Below are 21,194 nucleotides of genomic sequence, written 5' to 3'. Positions count from 1 at the left end.
AAACACCTGGGGACCACTGGCCTAAAATGTTAGGTTACTTTTAGAGCTTCATTGTAAACTGGAAGCCTCATTTGCCATAGCTTGCCCAACACAATGAAGTCATTATTTGAATTTCCATTACAAAAGCACTTTCCTCTTCACAGAGCTATGCAAAGCCATGGTCACAATATATATCTTAAACTTGAAAGTAAAAGAGAAATATACAAATTTAGAAGGCCCTGCTTTTAAAAAAGCATATATAACAGGTTTACTGTACTGGGGCTTCTCTGGGCATCCCAGTTGGTCGACCAAGGCAGAAGGAAGCAAGAGATAGAGCCAGGATCTTTGCTGACTGTAAGCTGGTATTTGTGGATGCTACATGAGAAATCTCCACCACAGACATAAACCCTTCTATAAAGCACTTGGGATGGCAAATTTACACATTTTGCTTGCCGTTAGTGAACACAACTCAACCTTGACCTATCTAAAACAGTGTTCTACTAAGCTATATTCAAACATATGAAAATAGGAGAAATGTCAATAGCAGCATGAACAAGGTGAGTAAGTATCTTTCTGTTTGAGTACCTGGTAGGTAACTGGTCCTGCATAGTGCTGGATAGTGAAGACAGGCAAAGGCAGCTTGGGCTTGCTATACCAACGGCTGCTGGCATGATGGTAATGGCACTTCTGCAGGAAGGTGTGGTCAGTGGCCTGGGCAAGAAGGGACAAAACTATTATTTATATTAAAATAATACATTATTTGGTGCTAGCAGAAAACATGTTTGAAATGTTTAAGCAGTGTTTCCAAATAATTGGTCCTCCAGAAGTTTGGGACTTTACTTCCCAGGAGCTTGAGCCAGTTTAGCTAACTGGGAGGAAGTCCAAAATACCTGGAGAACCAAAGGCTGGGAACCACTGTAAAGGATTCACATCTCTTGCAGTTGTTTATTATGACATTTCTCTATGTCAGAAGACCTTATGAGAAGCAGTTACAATGGAGGGACAGGACAGTAGGAATATGGGCACAGGAAGCAGTGTGTGTGTGTGTTATACTCTTTGTCAACTGAAATGCCATCTGTAGTGACACTGTCCTATTTGGTCGTATGATGTGTGCCTTTCGACACTGGGCTACAGTCACAGCATTTGAAGGAGGAGTGAGAAATGGAATCCTCACTATCATTACTCTATTAACAATAAATTTTGGTTGGATTCCAGGGAGTCTCACCCATAAGAGTGGATTTACATTAAGGAAAGCTATCTGGATCCAAATTCCTCTGCAACTTCAGATAATTTCCTGTTTTATGAAAAACCACCAGAAAAGGTCCTCGGATATCAAAGTCCCAAATGGTAAATCAAAGCCCGGGAATATTATACTTTTGGATTGCCGCATTCAGAGACTGCTAACAAGTATGAGCACTGGGCATGCTAGCTGAGAACTGTCTAAAGATAACATTTATTTAAGTATCCATGAAAATAATGATTCTATTCTCCCACCCTGGACATTCCACAGATGTATATATAACCATTTGCCTCATTCTTGCAGATTTCTGCTATAGATGCAGGTTAAACATCAGGAGGGAATGCTACTGGAAGATGGACATACAGCCTGGAAAACTCACAGCAACCCAAAATAATGATTATAATTGTTGCCTTCTATCACACTCTTAGACATCTGACTGATGACTGCCATCTGAATTTGGACTAGACAAATCAAAAAGTTACAAACAAATCAGGGCTCCCAGGAGAATGTGAAGTCATTTTAAAACGTGTGTAAGTTGTGCACACACTTTAGGTGCTTGCTTTGGCAAACATCAGCAGCCCCATACCACAAACTAACAGCCAGTCTTGCAGTACTGTTTCAGCAATCATATCCATTGCCAACAAAGGATTATTCTAGGTGAGAGTTTCATGTGCAACCGTGCTGCATCATTTGTTATCTTATTAATTCCATTTTAGAAGATCCAGATTATTTTTGATGATAGCAGCAATGATTATATGTTTTTCAAACACACACAAACACCTTAATAAGATTCAACCTACAGAAAAACTTTGTAGTCCACATGATGCAAATATAAAAAGGAAGCCTAACAAATACCTGACCTGTGACAATAAAGTCTGGTCATCCAGGATACGCAAGATCCCATGTGGCCTCCCAGCTATCAGGTCCAGGCAGGACTCTGTAGATATCTTGGCTACAGGAGTCCATATTAGATCTTCTTGGGTATACTCCTCCTGATGATCAGAAATAATTCAAATGAGATCCTATAGCTATGATCAGACATGAGAAGAAATTCAAATTAAGTTATTAATTGTGGGTTTTTTAAAGTTTGAACATAAGATACGTTTCTCTTTTGTGTTTCAGAGAGTATATCATGGCAATGAAATGAAATCATGGTCACTGAAGAATAAAGGAGACAACTGCAGCAGAGTGAGGCCCACACTAAGAAAAAAACAGATAAAGACTAATAGAATTTAAATTTTTTATTTTTTCAGTGTGTTTAATGGAATTTTGGTATTTTATTATGTTTTTAGTTGTTGTTTTGTTGGTTAAGTTAAATTAGGCTGTGTTATATTGTCGAATATGTTTACTTTGATGTAATTGTCTATATGATTTTCTTTCCAGCAATTGAATGTTTGCCTTATATGTTGGAAACTGCTCTGAGTCTCTTCACGGAGATAGGACAGTATACAAATGAAGTTTTATTATCATTTATTATAGAACAGTGAAATGTCTTTCTCCAAAATATTACTGTTTGAGAATAATTGATTGTATTGTCGAAGGCTTTCATGGCTGGAATCACTGGGTTGTTGTAGGTTTTTCCGGGCTATATGGCCATGTTCTAAAGGCATTTTCTCCTGACGTTTTGCCCGCATCTATGGCAAGCATCCTCAGAGGTAGTGAGGTCTGTTGGAACTAGGAAAAAGGGTTTATATATCTGTGGAATGACCAGGGTGGGAGAAAGGACTTTTGTCTGCTGGAGCCAGGTGTGAATGTTTCAACTGATCACCTTGATTAGCATTTGATTGCCTGGCAGTGCCTGGAGCAATCCTTTGTTGAGAGGTGATTAGATGTCCTTGTTTGTTTCCTCTCTGTTGTTGTGCTGTTCTAATTTTGGAGTTTTTTTTAATACTGGTAGCCAGATTTTGTTCATTTTCATGGTCTCTTCCTTTCTGTTGAAATTGTCCACATGCTTGTGGATTTCAATGGCTTCTCTGTGTAGTCTGACATGGCAGTTGTGAGAGTGGTCCAGCATTTCTGTGTTCTCAAATAAAATGCTGTGTCCAGGTTGGTTCATCAGGTGCTCTGCTATGGCTGACTTCTCTGGTTGAAGTAGTCTGCAGTGCCTTTCATGTTCCTTGATTCATGTTTGGGCAATGCTGTGTTTGGTGGTCCCTATGTAGACTTGTCCACAGCTGCATTATATACGGTAGACTCCTGCAGAAGTGAGAGGATCCCTCTTGTCCTTTGCTGAATGTAGCATTTATTGGATTTTCCTGGTGGGTGTGTAGATAGTTTGTATGTTGTGTTTCCTCATCAGCTTCCCTATGTGGTCAGTGGTTCCCTTGATGTATGGCAAGAACACTTTTCCTCTGACATGGTGGTTGTTGGAGTGATCCAGCATTTCTTTGCTCTCAAATAATATGCTGTGTCCAGGTTGGTTCATCAGGTGCTCTGCTATGGCTGACTTCTCTGGTTGAAGTAGTCTGCAGTGCCTTTCTTGTTCCTTGATTCGTGTTTGGGCAATGCTGTGTTTGGTGGTCCCTATGTAGACTTGTCCACAGCTGCATGGTATACGGTAGACTCCTGCAGAAGTGAGAGGAACCCTCTTGTCTTTTGCTGAACGTAGCATTTGTTGGATTTTCTTGGTGGGTCTGTAGATTGTTTGTATGTTGTGTTTCCTCATCAGCTTCCCTATGCGGTCAGTGGTTCCCTTGATGTATGGGAAGAACACTTTTCCTCTGGGTGGATCTTTGTCTTGACTCTCTTTACAAGTCTACATAGGGACCACCAAACACAGCATTGCCCAAATACGAATCAAGGAACATGAAAGGCACTGCAGACTACTTCAACCAGAGAAGTCAGCCATAGCAGAGCACCTGATGAACCAACCTGGACACAGCATTTTATTTGAGAACACAGAAATGCTGGACCACTCTCACAACTGCCATGTCAGACTACACAGAGAAGCCATTGAAATCCACAAGCATGTGGACAATTTCAACAGAAAGGAAGAGACCATGAAAATGAACAAAATCTGGCTACCAGTATTAAAAAACTCCAAAATTAGAACAGCACAACAACAGAGAGGAAACAAACAAGGACATCTAATCAACTCTCAACAAAGGATTGCTCCAGGCACTGCCAGGCAATCAAATGCTAATCAAGGTGGTCAGTTGAAACATTCATACCTGGCTCCAGCAGACAGTAGTCCTTTGTCCCACCCTGGTCATTCCACAGATATATAAACCCTTTTCCCTAGTTCCAACAGACCTCACTACCTCTGAGGATGCTTGCCATAGATGCAGGCAAAATGTCAGGAGGAAATGCCTTTAGAACATGGCCATATAGCCCGGAAAACCCTACAACAACCCAATAATTGATTGTGTTGGCTGCAGGTTTTGAAAAGTAATATAAATAATCTATGTAGCACTTTGGCATTGACAATGATTGTAAATTATGGAGTTGGCATTTAGTTTATATTTTTAGATAGCAGTTCTTGTTTCTGTCATCCTTCCTGAATGTAAGGACACATTTGTCCCTTTGGGTGGGTGCCTGAGAATTAGTGTTTTCCAAAAAACATGCAGCTGTTTTCTTCTCTCATAAGCTTAAAACAAGTGGAAAAAGAAACATAATGGGTGTGGTTTTTCACTTTCCTTCTGGTAAGGGTTTTAGTGTAATAATACAGCAGACATTTCAACACTAAACAACTAGTTAGATTTAACTTGGATGAAATTAAACATAATTCATTTTTAACCTTTTAGTGTAAATATTGTATCACGGTACTTTTAAAACAATATAATTATGCCTGACCATGATACAACCACTAAAAACCATGAAAGGAGTCAGCTACTTCTTAGTAAAAGTAAGGGTTTCCTCTGACGTTAAGTCTAGTCATGTCCAACTCTGGGTAGTGGTGATCATCCTCAATTCTATGTCCATAGACACCTCCAAGGTCATGTGGCCAGCATGACTGCATGGAGCGCCATTACCTTACTGCAGAAGCGGTACCTACTGATCTACTCACCCTTGCATGTTTTCAAACTGCTAGGTTGGCAGAAGCTGGGGCCAACAGCCGGAGCTCACTGCACTCCCCAGATTCTAACCATCAACCTTTCAGTCAACAAGTTCAGTAGCTCAGTGATTTAAATAGCTGCGCCACCAGGGGGGCCAGCTACTTCTTAATCAGTGCTTTTTTCTTTCTTTTTTTTTACTTTCCAGAACATATTCAAAAACAGGTACTTCAAATAAAAGTCTTCATGCCCAACAGAAAATTTTGAAAACATTAAAGAAGCAAATACGCAAAATGTGCATGTACTTGACACCAACTAGTATCACCAAATCATGAAAAACAAGAACCATTTCCTAGCCCTGCATCCTTCTCAAGGCACTATCCTTTAAAAAAAAAACTGAGAAGAAGTAGCTCCAGAATCATTCTCCCTCTCAACCAAGGTTATGTTTGCTCCTATGCTCGTGGGCATTTGTGGCACCCATATGTGCATCCAGCAATCTCCTTTACCTCCTCTTGTGAGATAACTATCCGATTGAAACATTGCTGAAGATGCTCATTGGCAAAGTTAATGCATAGCTGTTCCAGACTGTTCACTCCAAGATCCTGTGGAAACATATAAAAGTCACACATACCTCTTCCACTTCTTGGTTCACAAGTCAATCAGAAAAGTGATAGACAGTGCAAGAGAAATTACAGTAGATTGTGTTGACTTGAATACATGGTCTCAAGTTTAACTGATGAGAACAACATATAATATAACCCCTCTTTATCCACATCTGGTATCCATGATTTATCCACATCTAACAAAATATGCCCTCTCTAGGCATTTTCTATGCTCTCTAGTCATTTATTCTTGAGCCAAAATATAATTTCAATAGGGTTTGCTATTATCCATAGTCTGAGGACACATCCCTCACAGATATGGGCATCATACTGCAATTAAAACTAAGTTGGTAGTTATTCATCTTCTTTGCATTTAGAAACTTTCCTACCAGAGGAAGAGTGAGAGGAGTTGTATTATTTCATATAGATTAAAATCTCTTTGCATGTTACCACACCAGGGCTTTAAAATGGGCAGCCCCTAATTTCTGCCACATGCAGAATTCTGGAAACGTAGTTTAGGGCAGGGAATTTTGAATTCTCAGCTACATAGGTCCTCGCCTTCCCAAACTACATTTCCCAGAATTATGCAGGTGGCAGAAGTGCAGGACTGCCTGCTTTAAAGCCCAGGTGTGATAACGTTATTTCCCAATGGTTCTTGGGCTGGCTCAAAGAATTTTGTTGCCTGAAGCAGAGAAGCAGATGACATCTTACACCCCTCCCTGAGTCCGAGTGCAAAGTATCCAATACCAGTCAGGTTATTTTGGCACAAGAGAAAGAAAAAACCCAGACACTTCTTCCTGTCCCTTTGCCATTGGGAAAAAAAAACATAGAATTAGAAACTTGTTATCTTTTCATGGCACCCAAACTTGGCTGTCTCAAGTAGTAGCAGCTTCACTCTGGGCTGGCCTTTGCCTGGTCCTACAAATTTCCTAATTCTGTACTCCAATTCTTGATTGTTCATAGATTCTGCCATCAGCATGCCCTGTATGTATTTGTCTTGCAGACTACCTACCTTTAAAATAAGTTGCCTTAGAAATAGCACAAGTCTCTAAAGAATAACAGGTACTTCCTCTCTCTTGCACTGTTCTTTCTTTAATTTCCCCAAATCACCTGAGGGGACACGGTGGCACACAAACACAAACACAGACCAGATATATTGGGAGAAAAAGAGTTAAGGGATGGAGGTAGGGTGGATGACCAGCAAAGGTTTTCTGTTTTGCTGTACTGACATGAATACCTGGAGAGAGTGTGCCACATAATGGCTACAGGGACAAAACCTGCCCAAGTCTTAAGCCCAACACTTTACCCATTTCCATGCTAATCATATAGTGTCCCCAAATACAGATTTCTGAAACCCTTACTGACAAATGGAAGTGGGAACTCTTGTAGAATTGGTTCAATTTTTTTCTTGAGTGATTTCACTTGTTATGTAACACATAAAAGTGTCCTTTTTTGCTTTGACATCAAAAAGGGGGAGCTAGACAAACTACTCTGCAGACTCAAAACATGCATTCATCTTCATGTTGGCCACTTAGAAATTCATCTATAACTTTGGTTACTGCTTTTTATATTTATTATCTGGAATGAATATTCTATATATTTTAAAGCTCTTTGTCATGACCACTGGTTAGCACACTAAACATCCTGACACTGCACCAAGCTCTGCCAGAGAAAAAGAATCTATCTACAAGTATTATGGCAACCATCTTCAGGGAGTTCATCATTACAACCCATGCAAATGCTTCAGAAAGGGGAGAAGCAGACAGTTACATCAAAAAGTGAAAATAGGAAGTGACCTCAAAGCCATATATGTCAACAATGCCAACAGTGCTGTCCATTTCCAGTGGAGACAGCCATTCGTTGATTGTCATCATCAGCCACTCAAAAAGCACGGAGTATAAACCCTTGGCAATAGCATCCCTGAAAAAGGAGGAAGAGAAAGAGGCAACAGTTATAACGTGGATGAAGAACCCAAAGAAGCAGAGAGATAAAAGTAGAGAAGGTCACCTGGCATCTATGGCACTTTCAACTGACAATGGAGTACATATCTGGTCATAACATGTTTCCTGGGAAGACAGATGTTGGAAATTGAAATTAGTTAGAATTATGACTTAGGAAAAGCAAAAGCAGAAATATTTACGATTGCGGGATGTTTTGATAACAAAAACTTTCACTTTACTTAGAAATGTAATATATTCTGTTTTGTCTTTACTCATTCCTCTGTGTATGTTCAGACTTGTCTCAATAAAATGATACAATCAGTACTATCATGAAAGACATGGACTCTTTTGTTCACCTGATTTTAGAAGTATTGTAATAAGGAATTGCATTCTGAAAAATGAAAGCTTTCGTTCCCACTGTTGTAAATAGCTGGATTAGCAAATTACATTCACACCTGAATACTATATTATATTATATAATCAAAGGAGCATGATACAAATGGGCTGAATTTCTTAATCTATTGGGAAGAAAACTCCAGACTTCTATACTTTTTCCAGAAATTACAAATCATTAATTTTGAAAAGGTAGAAAGAAGAGCTTATGGTTTTCCTTAAGCCACAAACATCAAATTCTATACTCACATTAGGATTTTAATTCCTTTCTAGAATATTCATAATTACAGACTGAAACATAAAAGCAGTTAAAAGTTTACTCTGCCCACACAACTCTTGCATTCCAGCAGGCGCTTTTTACATGCTTTTCCTGGGTCACCTGGAACTGAACATAAACATAATGCAACTAAAATCTTAATCCTGGGGTCAAATAAAAATTCTGATATGACTGACTACTCCAGTGGTCATTGGAGTTGAAGGCCCAACCATCTGGAGGGCCATAGGTTTGACATCTCTGGCCCTAATCCACTTCAATGCTTGCATTGTTTGCATTGTCTCCAGAGTCAGGATTCCTAACTCAGACCACACTACACCACACTACTTCTCAAATCCTCTGTGCAGAAAACTAATGTGAGAAAGGAGACTATACCAAGCAAGAGGAGATACTCACAGTAACTTGATGGGTGATGGCTTTTTGAAGGAGATCTGCTGAAATGTGCAACAAATTGGCAATGATCTGGATCTCTTTTTCACTGGGGATAACTGCAAGCTCAAAGTATTCTTTCTACATGGTCATGCATACATATGATGAAGATATAGAGACAGGGGAGAAAGAAAGAAGAGAGGGATAGTAACTGTGGCCATGATTTATACTAGAAATAATATATTCCAGATATCAGTTATGTTATGGTATTGTCCATCTGTTTAAAAGGACAGGTATACTCTAATGAAAAAGCATGAAATTCTGGTGTGGCTTGGTTTTAGAAGAAGTCTTCATCTTCCTTGCCTAGATTGTCTCGCAAAGGGATTCATTCCTTGGCAGTCTCCAGAAAGATTGGCCAGGATGAAGACAGACACAGTGATACAGACCAGGCCTGGTGGCTAAATGTGGGAGAAATTAAACAGCAAGCACTGCTATTTTCCCTTCTAGCCATGTCTAGGGGAAGAACAATGTTGGATCTGGGCTATACAGGCCAATAGATGCTCCACCTCAGACATCAGTAGAGCTGCAAGACCGAGAACAAGCCACGAGAGTCAAGACAAAGACCCACGCAGAGGAAAAGTGTTCTTCCCATACATCAAGGGAACCACTGACAACATAGGGAAGCTGATGAGGAAACACAACATACAAACTATCTACACACCCACCAGGAAAATCCAATAAATGCTACATTCAGCAAAGGACAAGAGGAATCCTCTCACTTCTGCAGGAGTCTACCGTATACCATGCAGCTGTGGACAAGTCTACATAGGGACCACCAAACACAGCATTGCCCAAACATGAATCAAGGAACATGAAAGGCACTGCAGACTACTTCAACCAGAGAAGTCAGCCATAGCAGAGCACCTGATGAACCAACCTGGAAGTAGCATATTATTTGAGAACACAGAAATGCTGGACCACTCCAACAACCACCATGTCAGACTACACAGAGAAGCCACTGAAATCCACAAGCATGTGGACAATTTCAACAGAAAGGAGGAAACTATGAAAATGAATAAAATCTGGCTACCAGTATTAAAAAAAACTCTAAAATTACAACAGCACAACAACAGAGAGGAAACAAACAAGGACATCTAATCACCTCTCAACAAAGGATTGCTCCAGGCACTGCCAGGCAATCAAATGCTAATCAAGGTGGTCAGTTGAAACATTCACACCTGGCTCCAGCAGACAAAAGTCCTTTCTCCCACCCTGATCATTCCACAGATATATAAACCCTTTTTCCTAGTTCCAACAGACCTCACTACCTCTGAGGATGCTTGCCATAGATGCAGGCAAAATGTCAGGAGAAAATGCCTCTAGAACATGGCCATATAGCCCGAAAAAACCTACAACAACCCAATGTTGGATCTAATGAGAAAATTACCCCTTAGGGACATTCCTGTTGATGTCCATGTCAACTTGAAATTGACACTATTACCACCACATACCTCACAGGACGTAAAACAGATATTTCCCAGCTGGAGAATGCCAGCAAGCACTGCCCAGATGGCTGTCAACTGGTCATCAGAAAGACCAATTGTCTGCAGAGCCTTGATCAAGACCAGAAAGTCTTTATCATCTATTTTTCCTGGAATCTCACAGACTCCACCCTGGAAGAAATGGCACAAATTCATAGGAATGCACAAATCTACATTGTACATGCATGCACACACACACACACACACCCAAAACTTTTAGTGTTTTGGATGATGCTTAACAAAAATGATAGCTAGGATACGGGTATTTTGAAAGGGACAAGACATAAATGGCAGTATACTGATATGAATGAATAAGCCTGCCCATAAAAATATCTGTCACTTTGACTACTTTGGAATGTAATTTTCATTTGACTCCAGTAATATCATGCTCTCTACATGCCCAGTAGAAGTCCTCCTGAAAAGCAGGAGAATGTGTTAGAGACAAGGAGTGTGAACATTGAGCAGTGAACATTGTATGTTGCTATTGTTTATAGCTAGACACTTTATATGGAGTGGCATAGCACATTATATTTGAGAGCAAAATTGCCATCCCGACAGTGTGGATAATGGAAACTGTATAACTAACAGCACCTAGAAAGCCATGGGTTCCCCAATCCTAATAAAGACAAGGAACTGTATTGGTCGTTAGTTCAAAACAGAAACTATGATGATATGTGCTAGGAATAATCTAGTATCATTCACAGCTATGTGCAAGAAGTTTGAATTCCTTTCTTGATGGATATATTTTCAGGATACATTTTCATTGTACACATAATGCATTCTAGGCCAAAAGGGGAAAGCCTCATACTCATCACGTGAATCATGATGTGTTTGTCAGAAAATTATTCAGCTCAAAGGGAAAGTTAGAAATATGAAGTCACATTTGAAAGAAATTTCTTGGTACACAGGCCTTCTTGGATTAGAGCAGTGCAGGCATGTAGCCGGGGGGGGGGGGGGGGGGGGGGGGGGCTCAAGGGGCTTCAGCCCCCCCCCCCAATTCTCATGGTGGTTTGCGAAAAGGCCTTACTGGTGCATTATTTAAACTGTTATGTTTATTCATATCGTGATCTGATCACCATGCTCAATATATCCCATATGCATGGGGGTATTGGGGTAATGATACAAAAGGTTTGCTAGGCTAGACCCTCTTTCACTCAGACTCAGCCCCCCCCGAAACTCAGCCCCCCCTGAAACCCCCCCTGAAAAAAATTCAGGCCCCCCCTCCCAAAATGAAATCCTGGCTATGGGCCTGGAGCAGTGGTTCTCTACCTTCCTAATCCCACAAACCCCTTAATACAGTTCCTCATGTTGTGGTGACCCCCCCCCCCCCCCCGCCAACCATAAAATTATTTTCACTGCTACTGCTATGACCCCTAATGTAAATATCTGATATGCAGGATGTATTTTCATTCAGTGGACCAAATTTGGCACAAATACTCAATATGCCCACATGTGAATACTGGTAGGATTGGGGGGATTGATTTTGTCAACAACAACAAAACTTTATTATGGTCACTGACCAGCACAGATTTATTTTGTCATTTGGGAGTTGTAGTTGCTGGGATTTATAGTTCACCTACAATCAAAGAGCCCCTTGAACCCCACTAACAATAGAATTGGGCCAAACTTCCCACACAGAACCCACATGACCAACAGAAAATACTGTTTTTGGTGGGTTTTGGCGACCCCCTTAACACTCCCTCACAATGCCCCCCCCCAGGGTTCCCGACCCCCCAGATTGAGAAACGATGGATTAGAGCCAACTTCATCAGTTGTGTGATTAAAAGGAATTTTCACTGTAGATAGCTATATGGTAAAGTACTACAAGTAACTGCTTATTTACCTGTAGTAAACTGTAACACAGGACACTGCTTGATTATGACCTGATTTTGCATTGATTACAAACAATAGATCCGAAAAAACTTTATAGTGTAGATCTGAACACTTTGCAAAGCTTTATCTGTTTTAAATCATCAAAAGATTCCTTGCAATTTGGTAAAGGAACCACTAAGGGTGTAAATACCTTGAAGGCACTTGATCTCATCAGGCCCTGGAGGCTGGGCTGAGCCAGTCAAGTGATGTAGGGTAGGCTTCAGAAGAAGGCAAAGGTAGCCCTGCCCTGAAGACAATGGGCATCCACTAAGGCTTGGTTTCAGGACCCAACCCCCATGGAAGTCCAAATCCAGTGATGCATCAGTCCCATTTTATGAACTGACTAAATGAAATTGTGTGCCTTATTTAAAATGGCAAAACCAAAGTTGGTCTTTTGGGTTTTGTTTTAAGTATTTTTAAGCTGTGGATGTTGGAATCTGTGGATGCAGAATCTGTAGATATGGAGGACCAACTGTATTATTTGCCTAAGAAAATCCTATGAAATTAATAGCTTCATCATAACGTGAAGGCATTCACACAAACATGCTTGTACACATACAGATACACAGATGTTATGGTGAAAAATCCAGCCTCTTAGATTTACCTGAGGACAGAGAATTTACTCTAAGGTATTCAAAACCACCTTTCATGTCGCTTTAGCCATTCAATTTCACAAGTCTCATTATGATTTACTCTATATTAATATGTAAGCATATTCTCCAATTGTCCTGACCTGGCAAGGACAGTTCCAATTATTCCTCTCCCATCCCATTTCAAATATGCTTAAAACATCCCAGTTTTTTGCCCACTTTTCCAATTTGCCCTTGGTTTGCTTCAGTTGCTTCCAACTGAGTTCAAGGTGCAAAGTAGTTTGCACTCAATTAACTCAATAGAGGGAGGAGGTGGTGATGGAAGCTAGACCTTCTCAGTGGACTCAGGGAAAAGCAAACTGCTGCAATGTATTCTTCCTCATTAGTAACTTTTTTGATATTGAACACACTCTAATGTTACTTTGCTAAGTGTGTGCCAGTTTTCATTTGTGAACTATTAGAGAGTTATGTGTAAAACAGGAAAGACACCCCTGTATTTAGAACTTCTTCTTTACTTGCCTGGTTGAGATAAAAGTAGGTTTCTGGCTCCTGCAGATATAGTTTTTCCTTTTGTTCTACTGGCAGCCCTGCAAGTAACTCATAAAAGACATGGAAGCTCCTCTCCCCAGGGCCCTAAAACAGAAGAAAGAAAAAGAGAGATAGAGATAGGGCCCTTCCACACAGCCCTATATCCCAGAATATCAAGGCAGCAAATCTCACATTATGTGTGTGTGGACTCAGATAACCCAGTTCAAAGCAGATGTTGTGGTATTTTCTGCCTTGATATTCTGGGATATGGGGCTGTGCAGAAGGGCCCATAGAGTAGCTCTATCAGTTAGGAGTAGTTCCATTACTCTGTAACTCAAGGCTTGGAATCCTTTAGTCCTCCAGCACGCCTTGCCATTTTCTATGCTGAAAAGGGCAGCTGGGACTTGGAGTACAATATTTGGAGAGCTGTAGATGCCTACAGAATAGATCAACAAAATAAGCAGTGAGAAGTTGGCTGTGATGGGGCAGAGGGATTACTAACTGCCCTATACTTTTCTGTGATCTCAGATGAACGCCTGGATGGGGGAGGCAGGGATGGTGGGGTACTGAAGAAGACCTAGTTCCATCCATCAGCAGATCAACAACACCCCTTTTACACTATTGTGCCATTGTTCAAATTAAGGTGCACTGGGATTTTCCAGTTTAGACGTGGTGAGTTAAAAATGGCCTTCCCACTTCATGGGATCCACCAACATAGTATCCTCCAGGCATTTTGTATTCCAACTCCCATCACCCTGATTAATGGCCATACTGGCTGGGAATGATTGAAGCTGGATCTTGCCCAAATTCGTGTTTCTATGATACTCATTAATTTGCCTCACATCCCTTTTCCATAAAAGAAAGTGCACCCAGTACTTTTTTAACCTGTACCCATCACTGGCCCGGCCCTGGTTTTATTGTGTAATGGTGTAATGTTTGCTATTGCTTATGCTTTTAATTTTTTTTAATTTGCTTTGAATTGTATTGTTATTGTTTGTTGTTGTTGTGTTGAGGCCTTGGCCTTTGTAAGCCGCATTGAGTCCCTTGAGAGATGCTAGCGGGGTACAAATAAAGTTTAGTAATAATAATAATAATAATAAAGAAATTTCTAAATAGAACATGGAACATGAAGATAAAATAAATGAGGGCTGTGAAGATGGTGCCAGTGGCTAATTTATCTTTTCTGAAATGCTTCTTTTGTGCTATTCAGAGCATGTGTGTGTGCATTCCAGTTGCCTCTTGACTTATAATGATCCTATGAAGTTCATAACATTTTCTTAGACAGGGAATATAGCTTTTTGCTGGTTTCTTTTTCTGAAATGTAGCTGACAGCACCTAGGATTCACTGGCAGTCTCCCATTCAATTACTAACCTGGGCTGGCCCTGCTTAGCTTCTAAGATCAGATGGAATCTGGTTTCATTCTTAGGATATACAGCCAGTGATACAAGGAATGTTAAAAAATAATCATAAATTTACAAAAAAGGTAATTCATCTCTCTTAAGATCTTGGAAACTAAGTGTCATCCCTGGTTAGAATTTGGATGGGACACCACCAATGTATATCATACATAGAAAGTTATATATTAGAGAAAGGAATGGGCAAAAACCACCTCTGAGTATTCCTTACCAAAGTAAATCTATGACAGTCACAGGGTCACCATAAGTAGATAAGCACACAATTTTACTTACTACTTTTTTATTTTACAATGTTAAAAATATCCTTTAAAAATAGAAAAAAAGAGCTCAACTGCTTCACAATCCCCAGAAAAATGACTTTACAGCATCATAATGTTGTTCATTACAACAACAAAAAGATGACTTTATGAATAAAGTCATTGCAGCAGCAGCAGCAATAATAATAATAATAATAATAATAATAACAACAACAACAACAACAACAACAACAAGAACAACAACAACAATCCTTTCTTAGCCATGTCTAGTACATAATTATTTATTGTAAACAAAAGCGAACATCAGTGGTCTGAGATATAAGGCTGGTTTGTTCTTACCTGAAAAATAACTCTAGACTTTTCCAAAAGGTAATGTGAGATCGATGTACCCGACATGAATCCGCTATGAGAGAGAAATTCCTGTAAGAGGAATCATTTCATTTCATACCCTGACTACAGATCTTATACTAGATTTCAACAAACAAGCTGCAAGACAAGGCAAAAATAGGACTTTCATCAAGGATATTGTTGATGGTTGCCTTTTAAAGATGTGACTCCCTATAGAAGATGGTAACATTGGTTTAATAGAAGGTAGCAGGAGAAGAAGGAGACCCCCTATCAGATGGAAAGATTCAATCAGGGAAGTAATAGCCCTCAGTCTGCAGGACCTGATGAGGGGAGTTGGTGACAACGAGACTTGGAGGTTTCGCATTCATGGGTCATCATGAGTTGAAGTTGGCTCAGCAGCACTTAACAGCAAAAAGAGGTAACTGGGTCTTCATTCCCTTCATCCATTGTTTGATGTATGGGAACATACTGACTAATTATTGAGAGAGAGTAGTGTAGAGTAGCTGTTTGAGTTAGAATTCTGGAGCCCCCAGTGATCCAATGGGTTAAACCCTTATGCTGGCAGGACTGCTGATCAAAATGTTGGTAGTTCAACTCCAGGGAATGGGGTGAGCTCCCAAATATCAGCTCCAGTTTCTCATGCAGAGACATGAGTGAAGTCTCCCACAGGATGGTAAAACATCTGGGCGTCCCCTGGACAAAGTCTTTGCAGACAGCCAATTCTCTCACACCAGAAGCAACTTGCAGTTTCTCAAGTCGCTCCTGACACGAAAAAAGTTAGAATTCTGGGAGAATGGAATTTAAATACCAACACAGCCATGACTTTGGCCAAGTTACACTCTCTCAGCCTCAGAGGAAGGCCCAGCATCTTCCCGGTTTTCATCTGAAGAACTATTTTAAGGCTGAAAAAACTTTGAATATTCCATAATCACTTATGCTGTCTGGGGATTCTGGGACTTGGAAGTCAAAAATAAGCAAAACTTCCTCTATCCCTATTCCATTGAACTATTGGGGATTTGGCACATGTTTAGCAAATGTTTGTTAGTAAATATGTTGGTCCTATAATGGTATAGACCACTTTTTTCCTGTTTAAAACAGAAATATTTAATGAATTCCAAAAGGTCACCAGATAGAGTAAATGTGTTGAGAGGTAGCAGTATATGTGGTTGCAGTTCAAAGACACCGTTGTTGTTTGCCTCCAAGTTATTTCCAACTTATGGCAACCTTAAAGCAACCCTATTGCAGAGTTTTCTGAGGCTAAGAGTATGTGACTTGCCCAGGATCGCCCAGTGAGCCTCCTTGGCTAAGTAGGGATTCAAACCCTGTTCTCCAGACTCATAGTTCAATGTTTAAGCTACATATAATGCCACACCGGCTTATTCAACAACAACAACAATAAAAAATCTTGCTGTCCTAAACTATGTTTTGGCAAACCCAAGCACTAGCAGCAAGTTTTAACTCCTATCCTTGAGTGGATTTATTTTTAATTTGGAATTTCACTCACTCTTTCTCTCATATTATCAGACTATAGCAGGTATGGGTAAACTTGAGCCCTCCAGGTGTTTTGGACTTCAACTCCTGCTGTTCCTAAGAGCCAGTAGGCTGATAGGAATTGTGGGAGTTCAAGTCCAAAACACCTGGGGGGTCAAAGTTTGCTCATGCCTGGACTATAGTGAATCAGCTAATTGAAATTTTGCCCTATAATACTAAAACTCTAAAAGAAAGGGAGGGGAAGAGAGAGGGGGAAAATACTTTTCAAAACAATAGACCACCTCAGCAAAACATGTCCTGATTTTAAGAAACCTTTGGAGCAATTCTAATACACATCCTTAAAATACTACTTACAGCTTCCAAGAAGTAAATTAGCAGACATGGAAATTGAATCAACTGACAAGTATATCAAGAGAATTCAGCTTTCTTTAGTCCAGTCTGGAAGAGTCCTCCCTGCTCTTTACTTACCGTCTCAGGTGAACATGCAAGAACTTTCCAAAGCGGCTGGAATTGTCATTTAGGATGGTCTTTGCATTTCCAAAACTTTCTAGAATGGGCAGCACATCGGTTGGCTGTAAATGACAATGGGAATATTGCCCTCACTGTTGATGTTTATGGCAATGATCCAATGAAAGACAATATATTTGTTTTAGTCAGTGACAACAAAATGATCCCATGAAGTCAAGTGGAGCATTGCAAGGAGGAATCTACCGCAGCCAAAGTGCTACTTTTTCATGTCGGGTACAGCAGATTTTCCATCTATGAAAACCTGAATGCTCTTGGTTTTTGGGAGTGTTAGAAAAATGGGCAGCGAGGTATTACTCTCAGTTCCACCCTCATCACAAAAACAGCAGGTGGGAACGAGAGATGGGGTCTTCTCCGTGATTGCTCCCCACCTCTGGAACTCCCTCCCAAAAGAAGTAAAAATGGCCCCCTGTCTCCTCGCTTTTAAAAAAATGGCTAAAAACGCATCTTTGCACACTGGCGTACAGAGAAGAAGAAGACTAATATGTCTCGACATATAACATTGTCTAGATATATTAACCTATCTAGATACTGGAATTGATTTCATGATAGTTGTGAATAATCATATTACTTTTAATCAAGGTATTTGCTGTTTGAAATTGTTATTGATTATGGTGTTGTAGATATTGTTAATGATAATATAAAACATACTTGCTTTTTTACAGGACTTTCTTGCCTTTGGTACAGTCTGGACAAGTATAGGATAATTGCTTTGGCAGCTTCAGTCTTCCCTGAGCCACTTTGTCCACTGCAGCAGAAAAAAACAGAATAATAGTCCAAAGACTAGTGTGTTTATTTAGACAGCTATATCCAGAAGCTGGGAAAGTCACTTTAGGGTTCTCAGATTTCCCTGGACAGCATGGCATGGATCAAGTTTCCATGGTACAATTGTTAAGTGAGTTACTGTTACCCCAAACACACCTTTCATACCCTCTTCCTGTCCTATTTGGCAGGGACAGTCCTTATAGATCTTTTGTTATCCCACTTGTTCAGCTCCTCTTAAAATGTCCCAGTTTCATTCTTTGCTTCCACAGTTCCCATCAGCTCATAAACATTTACTGGAATGCAGCTAATTCTATTTACTTTTCCCCCAGTTAATGAGGATGAAGCTACCAGGAGACTGAAAAACAACAAAATATATTGGAAAGGATACCTTACCTGATGACAATGCACTGCTCTTTCTCTGAGGTCTGAGAAATGGCATATGCCATTTCTGTGATGGCAAAGATGTGTCTGGATGGGAAGAAGAAACACAAACATAATTCACAATTTCCTACACAGTCTACTTTGCAAGCCTCCTTCAGTGTCAGTTCTATTATGAAAATTGTCTGTTTAATCCCAAAACCCCGAGTCAAAGTTAAGCAAGGTTCAGAATAAAATGAAGATATACATAGATGAAATAGCCATGGGATCTTGTATCCTGTCCATCCTATCCCCGACAGATCTATAGTTATAATATTTTGTACCATTCGACATTTCTGGTTTCCCACACAGATAATAATCTAGTTTAGAAGTTACTGGAGAACCATGATAAGATGGCTGTTTTCACCATGCAACAGCTATAGTAACTTTTTTTCCATGTCAGGAGCAACTTGAGAAACTGCAAGGCTGTATAGCAGCTGAAGTGGTAGAAATAGAGCATGGGGAAGGTATTTTAGCGGGTCTGTAAAACTTCCTTATGCTCTGGATGTATTTCAACATCTGAGAGTGGTCACTATAAAGAGAAAGTTAAGCGCTTTTTGGTTCTACTGAAATTAGTAGCATTTATCTTTTCTTGGGGTCAGCTAATTATCATAATTCCAGATAGCAGCAAACTTGGGTAGCTGAGAGGTAAAACAGTGCTGTCCTAAAATAAACGATAAACTAAGGAGACTCACTAGATATGTAGAATTATCTAATTTTATCATTTTCAATCACAGTTCCTCCCCCACCATCTGTACCCTTGCAGTGGTCTTATGGGCTTTCATGAGCTGCATAAGATCGAAAGCCACTGTGGTTTAAGAGTTGGATATGACTTCGGAGTCCAGAATTGGAATCCCTGTTTGGTCATAGGAACCTAATGGTGACTTTGATTGAGTCACATGCTGGCAGAGGAATACAGTAGTAAACCTACTCTGAGCAAATCTTGCCAACTAAACCCCATGATAGGGTCATTTTAAGATCATCCTTGGAAAATAACTTGAAGACACATTACAACAACAAGAGTAACCCTTGGCTTATGGCTGTTCCTTCTGTGACTCACTGAAGCTCCAGGAACACCAACCACTCTTTCCCATGTCTCAGCTGAACAGTTACCAGCTGAAAAATAGGGCTAAGAGAAGTATCTCAGATATTGCTAGATGTGTGAATACTTGCAGTTATTGCCATCCATGTCAAAGGCAACTCAATATTTTAGTGTGACCTTTTCACCATCTCTTATATGAAAATCTGAGATAGTGGCTGAGATAGTAGCACCTTTGCTTTGTGATGGGTCAACGTACAGTGTACCCAGACTTTTTTTCATGTCCAAGCTATCTTATTATAAATATGCAAATAACCCAAATAAATAAATAAAATCCAAATCATCCTCCACCCTAATCCGTTTCAAGCATTTTGGATAAGGGATGCTGAGCTTGTATTATTCTAAGTGTTGAGGGATGGGATTCAGAACTTTGGACAGCTCTAGGTGGATTGCGATCAAACTTCCAGTGTATGCGAGTTCTTAATGAGCAGCATATGGCTCTCACACCAGCAAGGTACTGTATATTGGTTTAACTATGGCTTTGGGAGGTCAGGGTTTGAATCCTTAGTCAGCCATGGAAACTGACTAAGAAACTGTGGGCAAGTTACATTCTCTTGACTGGCCTTAAAAGGTGGGGAGGATGGCAAACCTCTTCTGAACAAAACCTGCCATGGAACCTCTATGGTAGAATTCCTAAAAGTTGGGCATACTTTGAAGGAACATAATAACAAATAATGTCCAAGACCCTTAATGCAGATATCTTAACCATCACTTCTATGTTGGATGTTGGAGAAAATCCCAAAGATCTTGTGCTATGAAAGTTATTTCACTGAGTTCAAAAGGCAAATATAACAACAGAAGGAACATTAGCAGAAGGGAAGAAACAGGACATACGGTGCATTTCTGGAGAGCATCCCTTTCTGATATTGCATCATCAGTTTCTCTGAATAAGGACTGAGGGGTTTGAATGAACTGACACAGATCAAGATATGCCCAATATACGTCTAGGAAGAAAGAGCAACATGGTTTGACTTTATATATGTCCACAATGAAGGAAGCATTACTAATTTCTGCTCCTCCCATCATTTATCATCATTTATTTAACATAATACACATACATAGATAAAATTCCGATGAAATCGCTTCTTCAAGCACAGCAACACAGAGCTTTCACAGACTTCCCTGTTAATAGATTTAAAAAGATGTGTTCAGTTTGATTCTTTTTAAAATTTCTACATTCTTATTTCCATACACTCCCTTGCCCAAACCACAATCATATGAGTCATGTGGGAAAACATCTACATCAGTATATTCAATAATTCTTAGTGATGGCTTTGAATTTCATTGAATTTTAATAAACCCTATGGCTTCAGAGAAGCACTGTGCCTCAATTGGGGGTCTTCAGTAGAAGGCCAGAAAGTAGACCATCTTCAAGAATCTTCCCTGGAAATGTCATTGCTCCTTACTTACTCCAACCTGGAAAGATCCTCCACTTTCTCCAATTCCATATAGCAATCTTCATCTTTATCAACCTGGAAGGCATTCAAGAGCTTTGTATCATCAACTACTTCAACTAGTAAGGTCACATAATGATATCTTGCATATATGGCCACAAT

General features: G+C 40.0%; 1 protein-coding gene across 1 annotated transcript in view; it reads right to left on the bottom strand.

Moving 5' to 3' along the window:
* The window catches only part of MYO15B (myosin XVB), a 100,864-nt gene that overhangs the window by 75,467 nt on the left and 4,203 nt on the right, over window positions 1-21,194 (bottom strand). The window contains exons 2-13 of the mRNA XM_067464812.1: window positions 21,049-21,110; window positions 18,516-18,590; window positions 18,009-18,105; window positions 17,301-17,404; window positions 15,333-15,396; window positions 13,312-13,425; window positions 10,301-10,462; window positions 8,817-8,930; window positions 7,821-7,879; window positions 7,610-7,733; window positions 5,718-5,813; window positions 565-690 (exon numbers count right to left, since the gene is read on the bottom strand). Of these exons, the coding sequence (XP_067320913.1) occupies window positions 565-690; window positions 5,718-5,813; window positions 7,610-7,733; window positions 7,821-7,879; window positions 8,817-8,930; window positions 10,301-10,462; window positions 13,312-13,425; window positions 15,333-15,396; window positions 17,301-17,404; window positions 18,009-18,105; window positions 18,516-18,590; window positions 21,049-21,110 (1,197 nt within the window). The remainder of the gene's footprint in view (window positions 1-564; window positions 691-5,717; window positions 5,814-7,609; window positions 7,734-7,820; window positions 7,880-8,816; window positions 8,931-10,300; window positions 10,463-13,311; window positions 13,426-15,332; window positions 15,397-17,300; window positions 17,405-18,008; window positions 18,106-18,515; window positions 18,591-21,048; window positions 21,111-21,194) is intronic.

This window comes from Anolis sagrei, chromosome 2 (genome assembly GCF_037176765.1).
Source record: "Anolis sagrei isolate rAnoSag1 chromosome 2, rAnoSag1.mat, whole genome shotgun sequence".
Taxonomy (NCBI): Eukaryota; Metazoa; Chordata; class Lepidosauria; order Squamata; family Dactyloidae; genus Anolis; species Anolis sagrei.
Note: the sequence above shows the minus strand (reverse complement) of the source record. Positions and strands in the feature narration are given on the sequence as shown.